At 44.0% G+C, this 25,676-nt stretch overlaps 1 protein-coding gene across 1 annotated transcript in view; it reads right to left on the bottom strand.

Annotated features, from left to right (window-relative positions):
- Positions 1-3,087: 3,087 nt before the first annotated feature.
- IER3IP1 (immediate early response 3 interacting protein 1) overlaps positions 3,088-25,676 on the bottom strand; it is a 94,426-nt gene continuing 71,837 nt past the window's right edge. The window contains exon 3 of the mRNA XM_044081856.1: positions 3,088-3,424. Within this exon, the coding sequence (XP_043937791.1) occupies positions 3,369-3,424 (56 nt within the window). The 3' untranslated portion in view covers positions 3,088-3,368. The remainder of the gene's footprint in view (positions 3,425-25,676) is intronic.

Genomic DNA, 25,676 nt, shown 5'->3' with positions numbered 1-25,676 from the left:
ACTCTTGATAAATACAAAACGAGCAAACTGCTGCTGATAAATCCACCGCTGATAACTGCTGCTAATAAGAAATCCAAATGAGTGCTTTCCCGCTCGCATTTGCAGCTGGAAATGACCTTGTGAACTCAAGGAACTCAATACCGACTGATTGATAGCCCTGACGGAGCCAACGTCATCATGCACATGATGACATCAGCTCCGACAGCGCAATATTTGAAAATAATTCAGAAACCGAAAGAAAAAAAAATTGGAAATGAAAGGGTGCCACTCAGGAATCATAGCACCCCTTCATTTGGACTCCAAAACTTGGTAAAAAACGAGTAATTTGGTATGGTTGAGATCTGCTTATATGGCTTTTGGGGGTAGTGTATGCATCTCCAAGAGCAACAAGTCAAATTACATTACTGTGGTCATTACATTTTTCACTTTTCTTACAAGCATCATAGGTATACACAGAATATGGCTATCTTAAAACAGTAGGGGTGGGAAGGCATCTTGTGTATAAAAACCTAGGCCAGTTACAAGATCACTGACAAATGCCACTGATATGGCTTGTTTGCAGCAGTGTAAGTGTCTGGTAGCAGCAAGTTGAAATATACAGTATTATGACCACTAGGTCCGTCATTTTCTTCCCAATGGAACATCAATGTGCAGAATGTATTTGTTTGGGGGAGGCATGTTATGTTCGTTAGCAAATACTAGTTAAATGACCACTTCTGAATGATCAAAGCTATGGTTTTCCGGAGAAGGCAGTATATGCCACTGAAGGTAATATGGCTATTATATTTATGTTGCTTCTTTTCGGTCCAAGGTGATGTACCCTCTCAGAAGAGTGCATTCAACAGACACAGTACATGTGCAAAAGTAGCTGAAGGTAGTGTACATTATATTTTTAGAATCAATGCAGATAAAATATATACTTTGGCTTCTGAGTTGCTACTTATTAACTTCATGGCCTTTCTCATGCAAACATACAGATGGAAAGCATTACTGGGAGCTGTGACCTGACACTCGGAAATTCTATATGCAGCTGCTCTACTACCTCTGCATACAAAAACGCACCCTAAATATAGTTTATAACCGATTACCATTATTTTTTGTCCAATACATCTAGTAGAGAAGACCATACTGTTTCAGAGATGTAACTCTGTACCGATAGTCTACATGTGTACCTAGCCAGGCTTGAAAAATGATACAATATTTAGTTTCCACTAGGCATGAGTATACAGATGCTGATAAAGGTGATGGAGTGTAGCTTACATCTAGAATTCTTTTTTATTCTATTGTCACAGTTCCCCCACTACAGTCTACAGAGATGTAGACTGGCATTGTATTATTATTGTTATGATGATACAATCAACATATGCATACTTCTGAATATGTACCAAACATGTCCTTTTTTTATTTTTACCTCAGTTCTAGCTGTGTGTTTTTATTCCAACTATGTTTTATTCTACCTCGTGTCCTGATTTACTGGCAGTTTTATAATAGAAATATAGTGTTTGTTCTTGGAATGATATAGTACCGATATATTTGGGGGCATGAGTAAGTAAAAAAGAGAAGGCAAGTGCAATACACACTTTCTTGTAGCAAGCTCCTTGTCTGACAGCAACTTATGCTTTCCTCATTGGATTTTTTTTCCATATTTTTAGAAGGGCTCATATTTCTGCCCCCTCCAGATCTGAAAGACAACTTATAGTACTTATAATGATAGAATGTGAAAAAAAGCATCTCCTATATACATACAGCAAAACCTGTGCTATTCCAAGCAATTTCATACAGACATGTGTAACTAAATTTCTGCCGCCCCAGTCTGAAAGACAACTTACAGGTATTTTACAATAATAGATTTTTCACTTTGCTTTTTTTTTTTACAGTTGTAATTTAGATGACCTGTGATGTCCATTTTTGTTTCGTGATGTAACAGTTCATGTTTGTTTTCTTACAGCTTTAAAAATAAGTTTTGGTCATTTGAAAGTCCCAAAATGAGTGCACAATGATATCAGTATACTTACATTTTCTCGATCGTGTTTTCCATGCATTTCCCATATTTTCATTAATTTTTTTTGAAGTATGTAAGACTTGGTATGAGTATAGACATTATTCTTTCAGATATGACATCTGAAATGCTGGTTCAAATTCTGTAATGCTGTACTTGTGTATTATAACAACCAAGGGCTGAAGCACACTGCTTGTTATAGGTAAAGCAGATATGCTGTTTCCAGTTTTACAATGCTGTTACGAACACATCACCACTGCCAAGGGATGAAAAAAAGTCAGACTTCCAGGTATTATGTTACACATAATGCTTTTTCTACAGCTGATGGGGAAACAATGCCAACACAACACAGTAGCAGATGAATTCATTCATTCTCCAGTATTCATTTTATCCAGTTCATAGTAGCAAGGGAACTGAAGCCTTTCCTGACACTTGATGTACGCAAGGTAGAGAAGCTAGTTTTGGATAGGATGTCAGTGTATCATTAGTTAGACACACACACACACACACACACACACACACACACACACACACACACACACACACACACACACACACACACACACACACACACACCTACCTACAAGCAGTGTGGAGGATCAGCAATTCATCTGTTGTAAGCCTTTGAGAATTGGGAGAAAGATGAAGCATGCAATAAAAACCCAAAAGGAAATGCAGATACTACTGATACAGAAGACACCCCAACCAATAACAATAGTGGTAAACCAATTGCTGTGAGACAGTATCATTAATCAGTGCACCCCTGTGTTGTTCAGGGAGAATATGTAATAACATAAAATCTCAAAAATATGGTTTACACAGTCTAACTAGTATTGCAGAATATATGTAGACGTATCAGGAAATCAAATGCACGTGACAGGCTAAGCCCTACAACAATGCTAAAAACATTTCTTGATTTGAACTATTGCTTAAATAAAGACGATGAAGCTTCAGAAAGCCAAAGTATTGTTGGACACTCTTCAAGAATGTTCTGCAGCAGACAAGAAAAAATTAAAACAAACTACCACGGAGTTAAATGCGAACTAGAACCTTAACTAATAATACAGAAAATATAATTTACAAGTCAGTCTTATCACTTGTGATTTATTACATTTACAATAAAGATGATACACATTTTAAACCAGCAATCAAGTACAATACTTCAGTCTCCTATACAGAGACAGAAAAAAATGTACAATTCCAAGTAATTTCATAAAGCCATGTGCAACTGATAGAGGCATTTCAAAGTCTACCAGGAAAATGGCTACAAGTCCTCAGTTGATGATATCTGAAGTAGAAAATATAAAAAAAGGTAATAATTGCAGTTGGTCTCAAGTTCAGTCCAAATTATCATCATACTTTTAGTTCTTCAGCCAAAAAGGATGAGCAGCACAATTGTTACAGAGTTCAGTATTATTAATGGCACTGAAAAAAAGGATGAAAAGGTCTGTTAGATGGGAACTAGTCCACAAGAAACGTATGTACACATTCAGTATCTATATAAGCATTCTAAGTAATTAATAAAAATATCAATGTAAATACAATTGTATTTCAGTCATAGCAACAAAAGAGAAGCAATGTAATTTTGTAACAGGAAAATGACCATGGTCTATGCGATCCATCTGAGGTCACGCATCACTTTCAGGCATCTTTCACTATCCTCTCCATGTCTTTCTATAACCCAGTGAATAAACACAAACTACAGCTTCCTACAACCTACTTCTACCATCCACTACTCTACCTAAATAAATAGCTCCTACCATCCCCAATAAAGACATCCCGACTTTTTAATTAGTACATCACCCATCTTTGGCTCCCAAATGAAATCTTGGGACTAGCATTGTAGAGTCCTTTGAAGCCAAAAAAAAAAAAAAAAAAAATCAGGAGGAAAGAAAATATTGAAAATGTCTGCATCTTTAAACTTGTTTTTCTGCAGGGAGGGAAGCCCCCCACAAACTTATATATACCACCTCTGCCATTTCTCCAAGATTTGGAGATTCCAACCTTGGACTTGGAATATTTTAAGTTCAGACCGATGACCATTTAGTCTCTACTTTTCATGTAATGCAGGTGCTGAAATTTTAAATGGTTGCCTACATCTTCCAATCATTCTTCCTTCAAATCTTTAGCCTTCTCAACTCGTAATCCTTTGTGTCCTTATCATGTAATTTCTCTTCCTTCTTATACTCAACAAATTTAAGTTCAACTTCTTCAATCTCTCAAAACACTGTAACAATACTAAGGAAGAGATCATGAAGGCCATGAGATGCTTAGCCATATACACCTTTAGGTAGACATACACAGTTTGTGCCTCTCTTTTGAAGCACGTAATAGTGCTCAATGCCTAAACTAAGCAGGGCTGTACATAACAATCCTGGTATAAATTTGTGTCTACTCATCCAGTTATCAAGGTAGCCCAAGTAGTAATTTGTTTGACCTGCAATGGTAACTTATTCCATAGGTGAGGAATATATTGAGCTAAGAACGTCTCTATTACATCTTGTTTACTTGTGGGAGTAGATTTAAGATCTCTAGTGCAGGAGTTTATAAAGTCAATGGTCATCTTGGAGCAGGCTGTAGGCTACTGAGTATAAAGGAGATTTGTTGTAATCTACTGGAATAGCTGAAGGATTTAAGGCCTTTAATGTTTTTTTGGTAAAGTATTTCTGTGCCCTTCCTATAACAGCAATATGCTTTAATTGTACCAAAGAGGGCACTATGGTCATTGATAGGTAGGATAATTTCCTTGGATCCTGAAGATATTCTCTTGGGAATTAGCTGGGCCAGATGCAAGGATTGCTCACAATAGTGGAACTGATGAAATGAAACAGAACTGTCCACGTAAGTACCTTGGTCTCTTATGACCGTATCTATCTGAAAAGGATTATTATTTAGACTATACTAGGTGGGAAAATCTTCTTTGTTGAATGCCACTATACTACCCAGACTACATGGAATTGCTGAGAATTTTACATTGATCTTCTGCAAGCTGAAGTAGGTTTGTCCTTGTTAAGAAGCAAGAGACTGTCTCATTTAGTGGTGGCGTGGTAACACACCAAAACGTATGACAGAGAGGATGACTGACTTGTGGTCTTATTTATCCAGAGATGAGAAGATTGGGTGGGGGTAGAGGTAGGGACAAGATCAAGGACAGAGCCTCTGGTGGGTAGGTTCATAATTTACTCTAGCATGTTGACATAAACGTCTAGACAATATTTTTATTGGTGTAAGTATGCCAATTAATGCTTGGGTAATTGAAATCCCCTAGCAAGATGGCATTTCGTTTGATATTTACCTCTCAATGGCGTTAAGGTAATTTTCATTGGGTGACACTGCTAGGCATCTAGTAGTGAAAAGACACTTGTATTTAGCAGTGATTTGGATCTTAAAGTTAGGGCGATGGGTAAGTTAGCATGAGGTACTGATATTTCTGACAAAGATACTCTCTCCCTAATTAACAAATGGCTGAAAGATACAACATGTTCTGAACCCAGGTATAGAGGGAGTGCAGTTACTACACTGAAACAACACAAATATGAATGTGTTCAAATTGCAAGAGGATTTCAAGTTCAGGCCTCTTTCTATCTGGACTCATAGCATCAAGCAGTGCCACCATGACATTGTCTGAATTTGAGTTCAAGTCTGTTACATAGGAACGCACTGTTGTGAGACTCTGCCTAAACACAAAAGGCACTGTTGAGGCAGCAACGGCTTAAACCAGTTTGCAGAAGGCGGTAGTTAAATCCAGTTATCTTGTCTTGTATGTAGGCATCATTCTTGGGGAAGGCAAGATACTACTCAAGACTACTGCCTTTCCTGCATACACAGCAAGTTCCATCATGTTCCGCTGGATGCAGCATCCCAGGTTACTCACTCCCACATTGGCAACCACAAGTTATACCCATATCTGTCATGTTTACAGGCCTTTGTAACTTCATGAATTGTGGCACCGCATAAACATAGGTTCATAGGTGTGTACTAGGCTAACAGCCCTGGGGCCTTTAAAAGCATAGCCATAGGATTACCCTGGCATCGTGCCACCTGACCTTAGTTCCCACTGCCTCTGTTGAGTAGAGCCACTGGAGTTATCCCCAGGGTGAATGTTCTATTTCCCATCCACTCATCAAGATTTCTCTTGAAGAGGGTCAACGAAGTGCTCTGCTTGACATGTATGGGGAAGTCTATTCCATAGCATGGGCAGTCTCTAGGTTATTAACCTGTCCCTCCAGTACGCTCTGTTGATTGTGGTAATGAGGTCGAGGTCTCGAGTGTGTGGCAAGGAGGGATTGTGATTTCATTAGATGTAGAATTTCTAGCAGAACTGGGTCAGACATGGCTTTGTAAGTCAAGCAGAGATCGCCTCTAAGTACGCGATATGAGACAGAGAATGTAAGAAGGTGGAAGCTTCAAACCCTGCAACTCTGGCATAGGAATAAACAACATTAACCCACTATACTAGCTGAACATCTTACAGTCACCCTATTCTTGTTCATTCTGGTGAGTGTGTAGTCTCTGTGTTTAACTATACAGTCATCCATGCCTATAACACTTTGCCAGAAACGGATGTAATGGACCTTATTGGCTTAGGTTTGCTTTCCTGGTCACTCCTGGTGTGTGTGTATGGAGGAGGAGTACACACTGCCTTGTGTGCTGGACACTGGAATCTACAGTGGGTTCTATAAAGGTTTGACAAATTTTGCTTTACAGCTTCAGGACAAGTTATGGGCCTAGTGGTGCATTGTGACTGATGTTGTACTGTGAAGGTATGACACTTACAGACAGTTGATGCAAGAGGTTTACAACTCTCTCTTTCTTAGTTACATCTCTCACAGGTTGTACTATAAACTGGCAGAAGCAGTGAACTTTTAGTTATGTACTTACCATAACTTTAGATGTTTGGGATCCATCTCGCCTACATTCTGTACTGATGGGCTCGGAGCCGATCCCTCGGCTCCGACTCGGCACGCTATGCTATAGAGCGAGGCCTCTTATTGGCTGAGCTATTTCTTATCCCAGGATGCACCACCACTAATCCCCCAGATCTTGTTTGTCTGCATTCATGCACACATGCACAACTTGTTTATATAACATTGTTAGATGTTTCAAGATGAAACAACAGGATTCGGACCTTCTGATATCGTCTGATCTCCAAGGAAGGGGAAGGAGGGTGGGTTATTGGGAATGGCGAGATGGATCCCAAACATCTAAAGTTATGGTAAGTACATAACTAAAAGATGTTATGTGATCCTATCTCGCCTACATTCTGTACTGATGGGACAGCGTCCCTAGCACCTAAATCCTGGGTGGCTCATTGGAAAACACTCCTGAGCACTGTGGAACCAAATGAAGCTTGTCCTCTAGATGCCACATCCAATTTGTAGTGGGAAATGAAAGTGTGCGGGGAAGACCATGTAGCCGCAGCACAAATGTCATTAATGGCAAGCTTAGAATGAAATGCTATCGAAGTAGCCATAGCCCTTGTAGAATGAGCTTTGACAGAGGTGGTAAGCTCTTTGTTAGAATAAGAATAAGCTTGAGTAATACAGTCCCTGATCCATTTGGCAATAGTGACCTTTGTGACAGCTTTGCCCAATTTATTGTCTGCAAAGGATACAAACAACTGATCTGTTTTCCTAGTTTGTTTGGTCCTGTCTAAATAAAAACACAACTGCCTGTGGACATCTAATGTGTGGAATATGAATTCCGCTTTGTTAGAATATTTCGGAAAAAAAACTGGAAGTTCTAATGATTGTTGTAGGCAGAAACTGGAACAAACTTTAGGGACAAAGGAAGGATTTGGCCTGAGAGATATTCTGTCTTTGTGAAAAACCAAGTACGGAGGTTTTACAGACAAAGCTTGAAGCTCTGAAACTCTTCTGGCAGAAGTAATCGCCACCAGAAAAGCAGTCTTCCACGATAGAAATTTTAGATCACATGTCGCTGCCGGTTCGAAGGGGGAGGAAGTTAAGGCGCGTAACACCACATCGAGATCCCATGGAGGAGCAGGATGTGAAATCGGAGGTCTTAAAAGCGCAGCACCTTTCAAGAAGGTCTTACACAATCTGTTGCTCATTAAGGGCGGGTTTATAGATTCGTGAAAATTGGAAATCGCTGCCAATTGAACCTTGATGGTAGAGACTGAAGAGCCTTGATTGAAAAGAGAAGTTAAAAATTTTAGTACTTCTGATACGGGAATAGTGATGGGATCCAGGCCCCGGAGTTGAGCCCAAATAGCAAATCTTTTCCATTTGCTAGAATACAATTTCTTTGTAGCAGACTTGTGGGCCGAAGATAAGATATGTACAACTTCTGGATCCAATGTATGACTCCTGACTATAGTCGGAAGAGGAGGAGCCAAGCCGTCAATTTTAAGGTGTGTAGGGACTGGTGGAATAGTCCCGACTGAGTAACCAAAAGGTCTGGGATCTGATCCAGGAACCATGGACCTTCCAGAGCATATTTCCGAAGATAGGGAAACCATACTTGACGAGGCCAGTAAGGAGCAACTAAGATAATTTTGCTCCCCAAGAGAGATGCCTTTTGGATCACCCTGGGAAGGAGAGGAACTGGGGAGAAGGCATAAAGCAAGCTGGTGGGCCAAGGACGGGCTAGTGCGTCCATGGGGCTCTTCCCCGGAGCCGGGGTTAGGGAGAAGAATTTTTTGCACTTTGCATTCAGTGGAGTCGCGAAGAGGTCGCAACACGGAACTCCCCATTTGCTGAAAATCTGATTTGCAACTGTCATGTTCATAGACCATTCGTGAGGAGAGAGGATGGTTTTGCTCAGTCTGTCGGCTATCACATTGGACTTGCCCGGGATATGAGTAGCCACTAGAAAGCGTTTGGTCGAGACTGCCCATTCCCAGACCCTCATGGCCTCTCTGCAAAGAGGATAGGATCTGGTCCCTCCCTGTTTGTTCAGGTACCAGACAACTGACATGTTGTCTGAGTGAACGGCAATTACGCCGAGGGAGGTAATCGTGAAGGGCTTGAAGGGACAGAAGCACTGCCCTCATTTCTAGGATGTTGATATGAAGTAGGGTCTCTTCTGGGTGCCATTTGCCTTGGACTGACCTGCCCAGGGAATGCCCCCCCCACCCCATCTGGGAGGCGTCCGTGGTCAAAGTGGCCACAGGAGGAGGTGGAACAAAGGGTCGTCCCCGATCCAAATTGGAGGGCACTAGCCACCAGCGAAGGTCCCGTTTGCAGGTTTCCGTGATCCATATGAGGTGACAGAGGGAGTTCCTGAAAGGACCACTGAGCTGAAAGAAGCCACTGGAGAATTCTCATGTGCAACCTTGCCAGGGGGACTAGAAGAACCGTGGCGGACATGGATCCCAATAGCTGCAGGACCATTCTGGCTGGGGCTTTGGACCTGGGAAGTAAGGCTCGAACTTGAGTTTGTATGGTTTGTATTCTGTCTGTAGGTAGATAGACCCGCATTCGGTTTGAGTCTATCTCTACCCCTATGAATCTTATGCGTTGAGATGGCAGCAACACAGACTTTGGCCAATTGAAGGTGATTCCAAGGGAATTGCCCAGTGATATAGTGGCTTGTAGGCTCCGCAATAGTAGATGCTTGGAGGTGGCAGTTAGGAGCCAGTCGTCTAGATATGGAAACACCTGGAATCCTAGACTTCTCAGGTGAGCAGTCACGACCGCCAAACATATGGTGAACACCCTGGGGGCTGTGGTGAGACCAAAGGGCAGCGCGCGGAACTGAAAATGACTGCCTCCTATGCTGAAGCGCAGATGTTTCCTGGACGCTTGATGTACCATGATATGGTAATAAGCGTCCTTGAGATCTATGGAGCACATCCAAACACCTTTCTCCAGCAATGGGAGAATGGTTTGTAGGGTGACCATTCAGAACTTGACTTTTTGACCGAACGGTTTAGAATGCTGAGATCCAAAATGGGTCTTAAGTCCCCGGTCTTTTTTGGCACCAAAAAGAATCTTGAGTAAGTCCCTAATCTGATCTGGTCTGCGGGGACCGGTTGGATGGCTCCTTTTTGCAGCAGCTTTGAAACTTCTGAGGCTGCAGTTTCCCATTGACTGGGTGTCGAGTCCGGGATTTTTTTGGACTGAGGTGGATAGTGAGAGAAAGGGATGGTGTAACCTCTGGCGATAATTCGAAGCACCCATCGGTCCTGAGTGATACCTTCCCAGGCTTTTAGGTGCCTCGAAAAACGACCCCCGACTGGCTCCGGAGCTGCACAGTCGGGCAATCCCTCAGGGACTGTGAAAGGCTGAAGAGCCACGAAAGGACTCGCGGTCTCCAGTGTTGCGAGGGCCTCTGCCGCCTCTGGGACGGCATCTTCCGGAAGAATTTCCCCCTCCCCTGCCTCTGGAAGGGGGATCATCCTGCTGAGAGGGGTAAGGATTCTGAGATCTACGGAACCACATTTTCCCTCCTCTTTTAGCCTTGGGATAAGGCCGAAAGGGAGTGGAAAATCGTGCCCCTACGGCAGTCAGAGTCTTACCCTCCTGTTCGCAGCGGGTCAGTGTGTCCTTTACCTTGGGTCCAAACAGGGAGGACCTTTGCAAAGGAAGACTTAAAGGCCTCCGCGAAATGACACAGGCGGAGCCAGGCTTGTCTCCGTAGAGCAATGCCTGTACCTGCCGCTCTACTCGCCCCTTCGGCCGCATAAGAAATGAGCCTCATGGACGAGTTTGAAATGGACGACAATGTAGCCAGCTGAGAGCCAACCGTCTGGGCCAGCTCCTCAGGCAGGTTACCCAAGAGGGTATCGGAAAGTTCTTTAATCAGATCCCTCTGAAATCTGGTAAAGTGCGTAAGGTAGTTCAAAGACCTTAATGTAAAGGCCGCTGAACTTAGGGTGCGCTTTCCGTACCGATCCATGCTCCTAGACTCCTTATTAGGAGGATGGACGGACGTCGAAGCCTCTGCTACATCTTGCTGGGTAGCAGATGCCACCACCAAAGCATCTACAGCCACACCTTTAGTTAGAAACTCTTTTTCAGGGGGTGCCGAGAGGAACTTATTAGGACGAGCAGGCACCGGTTCCACAGAGTCTGGGTGTTCCCATGCCCTTCAACAGATCAAATCCAAGAGCTCGAAGGGCAGAGACAACCAGGAGGCGGGGGGCTGAGCCCTGAAGGCCTTAAGGAACACCGACTCATCAGCAGAAGGGGGTTTGGACTGCCAGCCGCCTCGTTGTTTAAGGGCTTCCAGGATGTCTGCAAAGGAGACATCATCAGAGGACGACTTAGGGGACCCTTCTGCATCATCGAGATCAGTGTCTGATGTAAGAGACTCATCAGGGGAGTCAACGTGCTTCCTCTTTCACGATCTTTTCCTGGGGGGTTCTTCTGAAGAAGCTTCAGAAGGACCTCCAGGAGGGGGGGGAAACCCCAGTGGGGGTAACCTCAGGCCCCGGGGCTCCGCTGTCTAAGGACAGGGGGACTGCCAAAGACCCAGTCTCGGTATGCAGGGAAGGAGCTGGGGAGACCGTGGAGGTAGCCAAAGATGATTTGGCTAACACACTCCTCATAGCCCTGAAGGCGGGACCACCAGAATCCTGGGAGGGTCCCACCTCCGTGGCCACGACGGTAGACGGCACTCCCGCAGCCGACACACCGAGAGGAAGTCTTGGGACCGAAAACATCAATCCCGAAGCATCCCCCCCGGGGCCGACGGAAGAAGTCCGCGTACCGAACTACGACTCAAGAGCCGGAGTTGGAGTAAGGGTCGGGCCCGACCCTAAAACCTCCACCGGTTCCACCAGCACCGGCTCCAACGGTGCCGAGGCTGTTGGAGGAGGAACCATATTAGCAAGGTGGACCATCGGCTCCGAAGCCGAATGGGCTGGAGCCAAAACTAACTTTTGGAACACCGGAGACTGGAAGAGTCTTAGGAGCACCCTGTCGATGTCCGAATCAGACATCTTGGAGGATCTGGACGATACCGATCAGGTCCGAACAGATTTCTCCATCGGCTCCATAGGACTAGGGGACCAGCTCCGAATGGATTCTATAATTATCGGTTCCGAGGGAGATCTCAAGGCAATTTCCCTCGGTGCTGATGAGGACTTCGGCACCGAAGGGGAAGAGTCTGAGCCGGCAACCTTCATCGGCTCCAATATCAGTGGAATCGATGAAGGTGATCCGCCTCTCGATGCCCCAGTCCTCGGCTCCGAAACCAGAGGGGTCGAGACTGGAGGCATCGAGGCAGACCGTTCCGCCCTCGGCTCTGAAGTCCGTGGAGCCGATGGAGAAGCCTGCCTAGGTATTTTGGCAGTCGGTTCCGACAGACTGGTCGGAGCCGACGCTTTTTTCTTTTTTGAAGGAGAGGAAGATGAAGATAAAGCCTCCTCGAAGGAAGGCTTTATCAAACCTTTTAGGATTAATTTGTTCTTCCTCTCCTGGAGGACTCTTGATGAAAAGGCGTGACACACGCTACATGACTCTTGTAGGTTCATGGCGCCTAAGCAATAAACGCACGAGGAGTGGTCGTCCGTTATGGACATCTTATAACCACACCTCGCGCACTTTTTAAACCCGGAGGGTCTATGTTCTTTTGACATGTCTACAGATAGAAAATGCACCAAAAACTAGTAGTTTAAAGTTGAAAGAAATGTATCACAATACAGTTAACAAAAACACAGAAAGAGAGGGTCAAGACCCTACTTGACCCACAAAACAAACGCTAGAATAGCAAATAGCAAAAGGGGAAGGCCCCTCTAACTAAAACGGGAAACCTTCCCTTGACGAAAAACACAAATTCCTCAATAAAAAATGCAAAACACACTCGTATCACAACAATAGCTGTTAAAACAGCTTTTGGGTTCAAAACAAGCAAATTCCTGACAGGAAAAGCCTAAATAAAGTAGTACTTAGCCCAGCCAAGTTGAGACCACATCTTAGCTTGTAAGCGGCAAACGAGATCTGGGGGATTAGTGGTGGTGCATCCTGGGATAAGAAATAGCTCAGCCAATAAGAGGCCTCGCTCTATAGCATAGCGTGCCGAGTCGGAGCCGAGGGATCGGCTCCGAGCCCATCAGTACAGAATGTAGGCGAGATAGGATCACATAACATCAGTTGTTAACACTGCCTCAGAACATCTAATGCGATCAGACTGGCCGCAGATGTGTAGGAAGCAGACTGCTGAACCATGCTGTCAGAAGGTAGATGACTATACCTTGTGACAGTCTCCCTCCAATCTTTGAGTACTATTATAGTAGTCCTTGAAGATTTAAGAATGAAGTGTTTAGAGTGCCCAATATCTAACTCAACTTTTACCAATCTAGTAGTCCTAAATGAAAAGAGAATTAGAGAAGGTCTGCCAAGAATGACAGGCAACAATGATTCGCCTACTGGCTACCACTTGGCTACTAGTATTGGTCTCACCACAGCTAGGAATCAATGACCCTTTGCTCTCTCCCCAGGAGGCAAAACAGCTGCACGAATCCCAAACTAGTTCCTGACTAGTATTATAGCCCCAGATATTGCTGGGGTCAGTAATCTTGCTATAGTCTTCTTGTGACACACATACAGCAGCTGGGCAGAAAATGCCAAACTACATAGGTTTCTAGACATGACTTCCAGGAGACCCTTAAAGAGAATAGCCAAATTACACAAGTAAAATCAAACAAAAATCCAGCAAAGGTACAAAATAGAACTGTAAACACAAAACTAGTACCCTTGACATGAAAACACAGCAGCAAATTGTTCGTTGATGCAAAAATCCACTTTTAATCCACACAAGCAGCTTCCAATATTAAAATCAAAGCACAAATTACTTGCTCAAGATCATACAGATGGCAAATTAAGGCTGAGGAAAAAGCTCATTAACAGGTCATAGCCATAATATTCTGAGCTGCTAGACAGTGCAGAAGACTGAGGGAGATTCAAAATTAAAATTGAAGGGATCCCAACCAAAACAGCAAGCAGATCAATCTTCTCAGCACAAACTTAATTCTCATATCATCTTGGTATTTCACTTCTTAGCCCCTGCTCCATTTTTAAACTTGTTCTAACAAAAAAAATGCACATGATGCTCCAATTGTGAACCACCAAAGCTTTACACAAAAGGGTCGTGATTTTTGACTCACTATAGTCTAGTTCCTTCACAGCACAGCCATCAATTTACTGGCTTTCATTTTTTCCACATTACAACTTATCTCCATTATATGACAAACTTGCGCTGGTATATCCCACATACCTTTCTGAAGGGCATAATTCACATTACGGTCTTGAGTCCTACCAGTTATGCTTTGGGGGTGATGAACATCTGGTGTCCACCGATACTTGGGAATGGACGGTGTTGGGATAAGGATGTTCTTTTTTCCTTGAAACACCAACTGTACAAGGGAAAAGACAATAGATGGAACACTGCCACAGAATTTGACAGACTTCTAAGACTGAAGCAAGAGGGTGCTCAGTCCTTCGGTTTTGTAACTCGTCACCCTCTACCAGCACTTTGCTGAAAGGTTGTCTTTGGCTTTCAAGTCCAAATCACCTCACCCAGCCAATTTTCCTGCAAATTCTTGCTGATCATCTATAAAAGATAAACTGAGAAGCTTTTCATTGATACCTCTTGAAATCTTTATAAAAAACTTACCCAGTTTTCATGTTGCCAGTATATAATCAGTACAGTTGTGTACACTTACCATAAATGTAGATGTTAGAGTATATTCACTATTGCAGTCCTAACAAATGGGTTATCTGGCTCCTGGTAGCCCTCAATCGGCCAGAATAACAAAGATAAGCAAAAATGACGTTGGCTGCCAGTCTTTCTTTCCATAACAGTCAGAAGCCCCCAGAAATAAGGCTAAACCAAATGAAATTTTGGCAAATAACATCCAATTCAGCCTGTACCTCAGGAAAAAAGAATAGGAGAGGACCAAAAAAGGGAGGAGGAGGGAGGGAAACCAGGACTGCAACAGTGAATACACTCTAACATCTACATTTATGGTAAGTGTACACAACTGTACTATGTTTTTGTTTCACTGTTGCAGTCCTAACAAATGGATCGATTACTAAAGCCCAGAGAAAAGGGAGGCGGAACCAACAGAATTAAGGGTTGGAGATAATGCCCTGCAACACAGCAGTGGCAAACCCCACCCTGGCTCTGGAAAACAGAAGCAAATTATAATGTTTTGTGAAAGTATGAACAAAAGACCAAGTGGCAGCTTCCAAAATATCTTTAGTAGGGACACCCCTTAAAAAAGCTGCAGAAGTGGAAGCTGTTCTAGTTGAGTGGGTCCTAACCCCTTGAGCAGAAACCTTGCCATGAAAGGAATAACAAAAGGTGATGCAATGTGCAATCCACTTGGAAATGGTTTGCTTAGAAACAGCTTTGCCCTGAGCTCCAGGGGCAAAACTAACCAATAACTGAGCTGATTTCCGAAGATCTTTAGTCCTGTCCAGGTAAAACTTGTGCTGTCTGTGCACACCAAGAGAATGTAGGATCCTTTCACCTCTATTTTGAGGATTAGGAAAGAAAGTAGGAAGGTGTATGGACTGATTAAGAGTCAAACTAGAAACCACCTTGGGCATAAAGGAGGGATTGGTTCTCAAAGAAACCCTGTATGTATGGAAGATAATAAAAGCTCCACAGCCATCAAAGCCTGCAGCTCCGAAACCCTCCTTGCTAAAGTTACAGCCAAGAAGAAGCCAGTCTTCCAAGAGAGAAACTTTAAATCTGCAGAGGCAGCTGGCTCAAAAGGAGGAAGAGTGAGTTTCTCTAGAACAAAATTAAGATCCCAGGCTGGAGTAGGTGCCCTTCTGGGAGGTTTTAAGTTGCAAGCACCTCTGAGAAACATTTTCATCATGGGATGAGAGAAAATTGGTCGTTCAAAAGAGCAATGAGCAGAAATGGCTGAAGCATGGAGCTTGATAGAGGAAAAAGAAAGACCACTCTGAAGCAATTCAGCCAGGTATTTCAAGATCAGAGGAAGGGTAGGCGGAGAAGAAGATTCCCCTCTAGCCTGCATCCAAAGACAGAACCTTTCCCATTTGCCAGCATAGGACTTCCTAGTGCTAAACCTCCTGGCCTCCGTCAGCACATCAATCACCTGCTGGGAAATGGAAGGAGTCATACAATGAGCCATGCTGCCAAATGGAGGGACTGAAGATGAGGATGCAGAATGATTCCCTCTTTCTAAACCAAAAGATGTGGCTTCAGAGGAAGATGCCAAGGATGACACTGGGAGAGACTGCAAAGCAGTGGATACCAATGCTGTCTGGGCCAGCCCGGAGCTATGAGAATAGTCCTTGGTCGTTCGTCCCTGATCTTCAATAACACTCTGGGTAGAAGAGGAAGAGGAGGGAAGGTGTAAACTGATAGCAATGTCCAAGGGAAGGACAGAGTATCTACTCTCCAGGCTCTGCTGTGATGCTGTCTGGTGCAAAAGAGAGGTAGAAGATGATTGTCTGGGGAGGAGAAAAAAATCCACCGGAGGTGAAAAAAAAGTACAGTTGTGTCACTTACCATAAATGTAGATGTTAGGAGTGTATTCACTGTTGCAGTCATTACATTTGGGGTAATCTGCTGGCAGGTTGCCCTCAGTCAGCCTGAATTCCAAAGTCTTGGGTCCTGCATCGGTTGCTGTCTCCTCTTCCATGACGTCAGGTCATCAGTGGTATAAAACAAGCAGCCAACGCCATTTTCTTTAGTTTTTCTTGCCCCAGATGTCAGATGCCCCCAAAAAGGTAGCAAATTATATATATATATATATATATATATATATATATATATATATATATATAAACAAATTATATATACATGCATCAATACAAACTTTACCTTCATCTACAAGCAAATACACCACATAGGTTGTAGAAGATAGAGAAGGAAAGATAAACTCCAGAATGAAAGGAGGATGGCGGGCAGGTAACCTGGACTGCAACAGTGAATACACTTGAACATCTACATTTATGGTCAGTGTACACAACTGTACTATGTTCTTTGTGTTTCACTGTTGCAGTCATTACATTTGGGTAGAATCCCAAAGCTATGGATGGGAGGCTGGAGCTAAACAGCATTAGGGGTGGCTATAAGGCCCTGAAGAACTGCAGTGGCAAAGCCTGCCCTGGACTTAGAGTAGAGAGACAAATGATAATGCTTTGTAAAGGTGTGAACAGAACTCCAAGTAGCAGCCCCTAGAATGTCTTTGGTTAGTACTCCTCTGAGAAAGGCTGCTGAAGTAACTGCAGCTCTAGTGGAATGAGACCTAATGCCCTTGGGCACAGGTTTGCCATGGTGTAAGTAGCAGAAATGAATGCAATGGCTTATCCACTTAGAAATAGCCTTTCCTTATGATCCTGCAGCATATGTCACTAGTAATTGCTCAGTTTTTCTTAGAGCTTTAGTCCTACTCAAGTAGAATCTTAGCTGTCTGTGTACGTCCAAGGAATGCAGAATTCTCTCCCCCTTGTTCTGCGGATTTGGATAAAAGGTTGGCAGATGAATAGCTTGGTTAAGAACCACACTGGAAACCACCTTAGGCATAAATGAAGGATTTGTCCTCAGAGATACCCTGTCTGGGTACAATATGATAAAAAGGCTCCAGAGCCATGAGGGCCTGTAGCTCCGAGACTCTTCTTGCTGAAGTAATTGCTAGTAGCAGAGCTGTTTTCCATTACAAGAACTTTATAATCAGCAGTAGCATCTGGTTCAAATGGAGGAAGGATGAGCTTTTCCAACACATAATTGAGGTCCCATGCAGGTATTGTCTTCTAGGAGGCCTTAACTCTAAGGTAATTCTAATTATTAAACTCTAATGCTTTAGTAAAGGATACAAAAAGATTGGTGGCTATCTATTGTAATGAGCTGAAATGGCAGAGACATGGATTTTAATTGATGAGAAAGATATCTTTTGTCAAGCATCTCAGTCAAGTATTGTAATATCTGAGGAATATTTGGTAGAATATTTGGTTCTGCTGTATCAGTTCCTTGTGCTTGATTCCAAGCACAGAATCTCTTCCATTTATCAGCATAAGATTTTCTAGTACTAGGCCTTCTGGCTTCCAAAATGACATCCATCACAGCTTTACTGAGAGGTGTTGTTTGTGTAACTACATGATCAGCCATGCTGCCAGGTTCAGTGTCTGGAGTTGATTGTGCAGGATCCGATTGTTTTGCTGGGACAGTACTTGTGGTCTTTGAGGTAAGGTCCAAGCTGGGTATTGAGACAAGTTCCTTAGGATTGGGTACCAGTATTGGCGGGGCCAGTCCGGGGCAATTAGTATCATCTTGGTTTCTCTTGTCTGACTTTTAGTAGGACCTTGGGAAGAAAAGGCAGAGGAGGAAAGGCATAAACTGATAGGTTTTTCCAACTGAAGGATAGGGTGTCCACTTTCCATGCTTGTCTGTGATAAGTCCTTGTGCAGAATCTTTTCAATTGATAATTTTGAGGTGAGGCAAATAGATCTATGTCCGGGCTCCCCCATTTCTTTGTTATCATGCTGAAGACTTGTGGATCTAATTTCCACTTGTGAGGGTCCATAAAATTTCTGCTTAAATCGTCTGCCAGAGTATTTTGTTTTCCTGGCAGGAATTGAGCTTGAAGATGTATTTGGTAAGAAAGCTGTGTCCCACAGTGCCATGGCTAATCTGTAAAGGGGGTATGAGTGCGTGCACCCCTGCATGTTTATATACCACATAACCGTGGTGTTGTCCGTCTTTATCAGTAGTTGTCCTGGATGAAATAAGTCCTTGAAGGCTGTCAGGGCATTTTGAACAGCTAGCATCTCTTTTTGGTGGATATGTAGATGCATTTGTTTTGGGGTCCATATGCCCTGAAAGCATCTTCCAGCCATGTGGACCTCCCAGACATAATCTGATGCGTCTGTTAAGGTTTGGCTGGCAGGGGGTAGAATGAAGGCCCGTCCCATGTTTTGGTGACATGCCTTTGCCCACCATAGAAACTCCTGTTGTAGGCAGGGAATAGAGGAATCATTGTTTCCAGACTGTGACAATGTTGACTCCATAAACTTTTTAGGTACCACTGAAGTTTCCTCATATGCAGTCTTGCATATGGAATCAGTAGGATGCAGGATGCCATGAAGCCCAAAGCCTGCAGAGTTTATGTTGCAGATAACTGGGCTTTTGTTGCCATCAGTTTGAAGTAAGTAGTCAGTTGCCTTTGTTTGTCTGGCATGAGGTAAGCCATCTGGGCAGTTGTATTCAAGCTTGCACCCAGGAAAGTACAGTTTTGTACCTACCATAAATGTAGATGTTAGAGTGTACACCCTGTTGCAGTCATCACACTTGGGTTATCTTGTCGTCAGGCGGTCCCGCAGTCGGCCTGAATTCCAAAGTCTTGGTCCGGCGTCGGTTGCTGTCGCTTCTTCCCTGACTTAAGTGCGCCAGGGGTATATATGATGCATCCAACGCCATATTCTTCAGTTTTTCTTGCCCCAGATGTCAGGTGCCCCCAAAAAGGTGGTCAGTAATTAGTACCAATCTAATAAATTTAGCACAAACACAACATCCCTCCAGCTATAAGCAAATACATCAGAAAGGTATTGTAAAGATTTAGTTAAGTTAGTCAGAGGGGATGGAGGGAGGGTAACCTGGACTGCAGCAGGGTGTACACTCTAACATCTACATTTATGGTAGGTACAAAACTGTACTATGTTCATCGTGTTACCCTGCTGCAGTCATCACACTTGGGTAGAATCACAAAGCTAAGGATGGGAGGAGGAGTCAAAGACGGTTAGAGGAGGCTAGGAGTCCCTGCAGAACTGCAGTGGCAAAGCCAGCTCTAGTCGTAGAGTAAAGTGGTAAATGGTAGTGTTTGGTGAAGGTGTGCACTGAACTCCAAGATGCAGCTTCCAAAATATCCTTGGTTGGCTCCCCCCTGAGGAAGGCTATAGATGTAGCTGCTGCCCTGGTAGAGTGGGGCCTTATGGTAGCAGGAACTGGTTTTCCACGATGGGTATAGCAAAAAAGAATGCAATGTCCTATCCATTTGGAAATGGTCTGTTTTGATATAGCCTTCCCTTGTGAAGCTGCAGCATAGGATACAAAGAGCTGGTCAGATTTTCTGAAAACCTTAGTTTTATCCAAGTAGTAACGAAGTTGCCTGTGAATGTCCAAGGAATGCAGGAGTCTTTCTCCTTTGTTCTGTGGATTTGGAAAGAAGGTGGGTAAGTGAATGGTTTGATTTAAAGCCACACTGGATACCACCTTAGGCATGAAGGAAGGATTAGTTTGTAGAGAAACTCTGTCTTGATGGAAAATGAGGAAAGGTTCCAGTGCCATTAGTGCCTGAAGCTCTGAGACTCTTCTGGCTGAAGTTATTGCTAGCAGCAGGGCAGTCTTCCATGATATAAACTTTAGAACAGCAGAGAAAGCTGGTTCAAAGAGAGGTAGCATACGTTTTTCCAGAACCAAGTTGAGGTCCCAGGTTGGTGTAGGTGCTCTCCTGGGGGGCCTAATGTTGTCTTGCCCCTCTGAGGAACTGCCTTAGAAGTGGATGTGAAAATAAGGGTGGATCCGTGTTGTAGTGGGCTGAAATAGCTGAGGCGTGGATTTTAATGGATGAAAAAGAAAGTCCTTTGTGCAACATATCAGTTAAATACTGTAGAAACTGAGGCATGTGAGGCTGAAGCGTATTTTGGCCTTCAGCTTGGTTCCAGGTGCAAAACCTTTTCCATTTGTCCGAGTAGGCCTTCCTGGTGCTGGGCCTCCTAGCTTCCAGAATAACATCCATAACTGCTTGAGGAAGAGGAGCTGGCTGGATGCTTAGGTGATTTGCCATGCAGTCAAATTTAAGGTTTTGAGCTGGCTGTGTAGAATCTGATTGTCTTGCTGTGTGAGCAAATGGGCAATTTGTGGTAAAATCCAAGGTGGGCCCTGGGCCATATTCCTTAATAGTGGGTACCAGTGCTGGCGTGGCCAGTCTGGGGCTATGAGTATCATTCGTGGTCTCTCCTTTCTGACTTTCAGAAGCACCTTTGAGAGAAGGGGCAATGGAGGGAAGGCATATACTGCCAGGTTTTTCCAACTGAATGAGAGTGCGTCCACTTTCCAAGCTTGATGGTGAAGTGTCCTTGTACAAAATTATGTTAACTGATAGACATGTTTGCCAGCCCCCAAAACTATGTCTGGGTGGCCCCATTTTTGAGTTATCATTGCAAATACTTGTGGATCCAGTTTCCACTCGTGGGGATCCATGATGTTTTTGCTGAGGTCGTCTGCCAATGTGTTCTTTTTTCCTGGCAGGAATTGAGCTTGTAGCTGAACTTGATAAGCCAGTGCTGTGTTCCACAAGGTCATTGCTTGCCTGCATAGAGGGTAGGAGTGTGTACCCCCTTGTTTGTTTATGTACCACATTACTGTGGTGTTGTCCGTCCTTATTGTAAGCTGTCCTGGATGTAAGAGGTCTTGAAGGCTGTCGGAGCATTCTGTACAGCTAGCATCTCTTTTTGATTGATGTGCAGATTCCTTTGATCTGCAGTCCATATGCCTTGAACGCACTGTCCTGCCATGTGTGCCCCCCAGGCATAGTCCGATGCATCTGTTGTCATAGTTTGCCTGGCTGGGGGCAAGGTGAAAGGCTGACCCTTGTTGAGGTGACATGCCTGTGACCACCATAGAAACTCTTGTTGAAGGCAGGGAATGAGAGATATCACTGTGTCCAAGCTGTGGCTGTGTTGAGACCATACACTTTTTAGGTACCACTGTAATTTCCTCATATGCAGCTTTGCAAATGGTATTAGTAGTATGCAAGATGCCATGAAGCCCAAGGCCTGCAGAATTTTTCTTGCAGGGAGTTGGGTCTTTGTTGCCACTGTTTTGAAATACTGAGTCAGTTGTAGTTGTTTGTCTGGCGTCAGATAAGCCTTCTGGGCCGTTGTATTCAAGCTGGCACCCAGAAATGTCATATTTTGTGAGGGTACTAGTTTTGATTTCTTTTCGTTTACTGTGTACCCTAGGCAACTTAGATGTTTTACAAAAGTCAGATGTTGTAAGAGGATGTCCTTGCTTTCTGCTTGGATGAGGCAGTCGTCCAGGTATGGGTATATTTGAATTCCTCTTTGTCTGCAGTATGCAATTACTGGTGCCAGGCATTTTGTGAAAACCCTGGGCGCAGTGGATAAGCCAAAGGGCAGTGCAGAGAATTGGTAATGGGTTGAACCTGCAATGAAACGGAGGTATCTTCTGCAATTTTGTCTGATAGGGACATGCAGGTATGCCTCCTTGAGGTCCAACGTTACTAGCCATGCTTTCTTGCCCAACATGGGAAGAAGCTGCTGTAGTGTTAGCATCTTGAATTTGAGTACTTGTAAGAAGGTGTTTAGAATTGAAAGGTCCAGAATTGGTCTCCAGGCATTGTCCTTTCTGGGGTCTAGAAAGAGTCTTGAGTAAAATCCTTGGCCTTGCTCCCGTGTAGTTACCAGTTGAATGGCTCTCATGTCCATGAGAGCTGTAATTTGTTTTTGTGCCTCTGCCCATTGATTTTTTGGCAGGTTTGGAATTCAAGGTGTGGAAATGGAATCTGTATCCTAGTAAAATTATGTCTAGGACCCATTTGTCCTTTGTGACGATGTGCCAGTTGTCTGAAAAAAGTGCTAATTTTCCTCCCAAGGGAGCTGCCAAGAGAGTCTTGCTTGGCCATATGAGGTTTAAGTCATTGAGTCTGCCTTCTAGTAGTTGTTTGGGGCCTGTCTTCTCCTCCCTTCTGTGTTGCAGTGCCCCATTGTCGAGGTTTGTAGTGGGTTTGTGGTTGTCCTCTGCCTCTTGGGCATCTGTATTTACCCCTCTGTGGTCTGTCAGTAGCTAGAAAGGACCAATTTTTTTGTTGGCCAATTTCTGCTGAAGTGAGGGGGCTGAACCTGTAGAAAATCTTTGACCGTCTGCATAGATTTTCCCTTATCCTCCATTTTCTTTAAGACTTCTTCTGCTTTAACTCCAAATAGGATATCCTGCTGTAAGGGTGCATCTAGAAGCTTTGCTTTAACATGATCAGGCAGAGTTTGTTCCTTTAACCAAGCATGCCTACGTATAACAGACCCAGTAACAGCTGCTCTACAGGAAGCCTCCAAAGAATCAAATCCACATTGTAAAGTATGTTTGCCCACCTGTTCAGCTGCATGCAACAGATCCTGCATTTCTTTCAATTCAGATTGTTGAGGGAGTGTGCTCATTTTTTGTCTTATTTGAGACATTAGAAATTGCTGGTATTTTAGCATGTGAAATTGACAATTTAGTGCTCTCATAGCTAGAGTGGCTGAGGTGTAAACCTTTTTCCCCCACCTGTCTAGTGCTCTGGAGTCCCTTTCAGAGGGTACAGGATTTTTCGCCATAGAAACCTTAGCCCCTTTTGGACCCTGGGAGATAGTCTCTGGGTCAGCAACAGGGCTTTTATAAAGGAATTTGTGGGAGTCAGGCACTCTATAATATCTGTCTGGTTTGGCTGGAGCAGGAGGCAGAGAATCTGGATTTAAACTAGATTCTAAGTAAACATCATCCACAATGTCTAAAACAGGGGGGATAGCAAGAGGTCTGTGCTGGGGGAGTAAAATAAATTCTCTGAGCCTTTTCTTTGAATCAGAGTAGTCCTGACCTTCCCAGTGAAAATGTTCCCTCATAGTGTGTAAAGTTTCTCCAAAGGAATAGTCTTCAGGGGGAGAAGCTGAGGGAATGGAATCCTCAGCATCAGAATCTTCATAAGGGGGAAAGGAGTAATCTTGGTCCTCAGAGTAGCCTGAGGAAATAGACACTTGATCAGAGGAGGCATAATCTTATCTTCCTCTTGTCTAGGCCTTTTGTCGGGGGGGGGGGGGGTTGGGAACCCCTGATTAAAGAGATCAAATCTTCTGCCATTTTAAGCATCTATTTCTTAGGCATGGGGCCTTGAACTGGAGACTGAAGTGCAGTCTTTTTTGGTTTAATAGGAGTCTTGAGCTTAGGATACATTTTTATAGTGAGCGTGGTCAGTCTGAAGACACCTTCAGAAACTGAAGGTGTTTCTGCAGCACCGACATCTCTTTCTGCAATGTCGTTGGTAGGGGCTAAAGAAAATGGCTGCGTCGGCCTAGCACTCTCCGCCAAAAGCTCCGAAGCGGTCTCGGGTTCCAATTCTGCGGTAGCCAGGTGCTACGTAGGAGCCTCACTGAAAACCGGAGACCGGCCCAGCCGAGGCCTCAGAGTCTGGCTTGGGTCTAGGCTGCCTGTCCTTATTCCTTGCGTTTTTTGTGCACGCCGGTAGTCGGTTGCTCTGACGGCATAGTATAGTTAAATTTTCTACTGAAGTAGTGTCGTGCGAAATCAAAGCATCTTTTTATAGTACACTTATTGAACCTAGCACAAAAGCGACAACCAGTGACGTCGTGGTCTGGGCCTAGGCAAGGTATACAATAAGAATGAAAATCCTTATGAGGTATTTGCTTCCCACAAGAAATACAATTGTTAACTTTTTCTGACATCGGTCTGAGGCAAGAAAAGTTTCCCCAACGGGGTACTTAGCTTTATTGAAGACTTCGGATCTGAAATTCGACTTCAAAAATCTCATGAGTCGGCCGACCGGCACTTGCGAACTGCTTCTGCTTCAGGCACCGCGCGGCAAGAAAGATTGAAGAAAATGGCGTCGGATGCATCATATATACCCCTGGCGCACTGACGTCAGGGAAGAAGCGACAGCAACAGATGCCGGACCAAGACTTTGGAATTCAGGCCGACTGCGGGACCGCCTGATGACAAGATAACCCAAGTGTGATGACTGCAGCAGGGTAACACGATGAACATTGTTATCTTTTGAGAGGGTACCAGTTGTGATTTCTTTTTGCTTATTGTGTACCCTAGGCATGTTAGAAGACTTTTCACAAACGCCAGGTGTTGAAGAAGAATGTCCTTGTTCTCTGCTTGAATGAGACAGTCGTCCAAGTAAGGATGTATTTGTATACGTCTTTGTCTGCAAAAAGCAATTACTGGTGCCAGGCACTTTGTAAAGACCCTGGGTGCAGTAGATAAGCCAAAGGGCAGTACAGAGAATTGGTAATGCATTAAGCCAGCCTTGAATTTGAGGTATCTTCTGCACAATTTCCTTATTGCGACATGCAGGTATGCCTCTTTTAGGTCTAATGTCTCCCGCCAAGCATTCTTGCCCAGCATGGGCAGAAGCTGCTGCAAAGTCAGCATTTTGAATTTTGGAATGTCCAGGTATGTATTCAAAATCAATAAATCCAGTATTGGCCACCAGGCCTTGTCCTTTCTGGGTACCAAGAACAGTCGAGTAAAAACCTTGTCCTTTTTCCTGTTCTGGTACTGGCTGAATGGCCCCCATATCCATGAGGGACATAACCTGTTTCTGTGCCTCTGCCCATTGATTTTTTGGCAGATCCGGCCAACCGTTTGCCATTGACAGAGTATGGAAATGGAATCTGTATCCCTGTGATACTATGTTTAGCACCCACTTGTCCTGGGTTATTAACTGCCAATTTTGAGCAAAAAGTGCTAATTTTCCCCCTAAGGGTGCTGCCAAAAGGTAAGTGGTGCTGCCAAAAGGTAAGTGCTTGGTGAAGGCAGAGGGAAGTCATCGGGACTTGTTTTCTGTAGGTTTGCACTTCATCTCCTCCAGATTTGGAGGTAGAAGCTCCCCATTGCTTTGACCTGCAAGAATCTTGTGCCTAGTATCTGGAACCCTTAGGGCATCTGGATTTGCCCCTTTGAGCTCTGACACAGGAAAGGACCAATTTTTTGTAGG

Source organism: Protopterus annectens, chromosome 1.part1 (assembly GCF_019279795.1).
Source record: "Protopterus annectens isolate FY-2018-M chromosome 1.part1, PAN1.0, whole genome shotgun sequence".
Lineage (NCBI taxonomy): Eukaryota > Metazoa > Chordata > Ceratodontiformes > Protopteridae > Protopterus > Protopterus annectens.
This window is presented reverse-complemented; position numbering and strand designations above follow the sequence as displayed.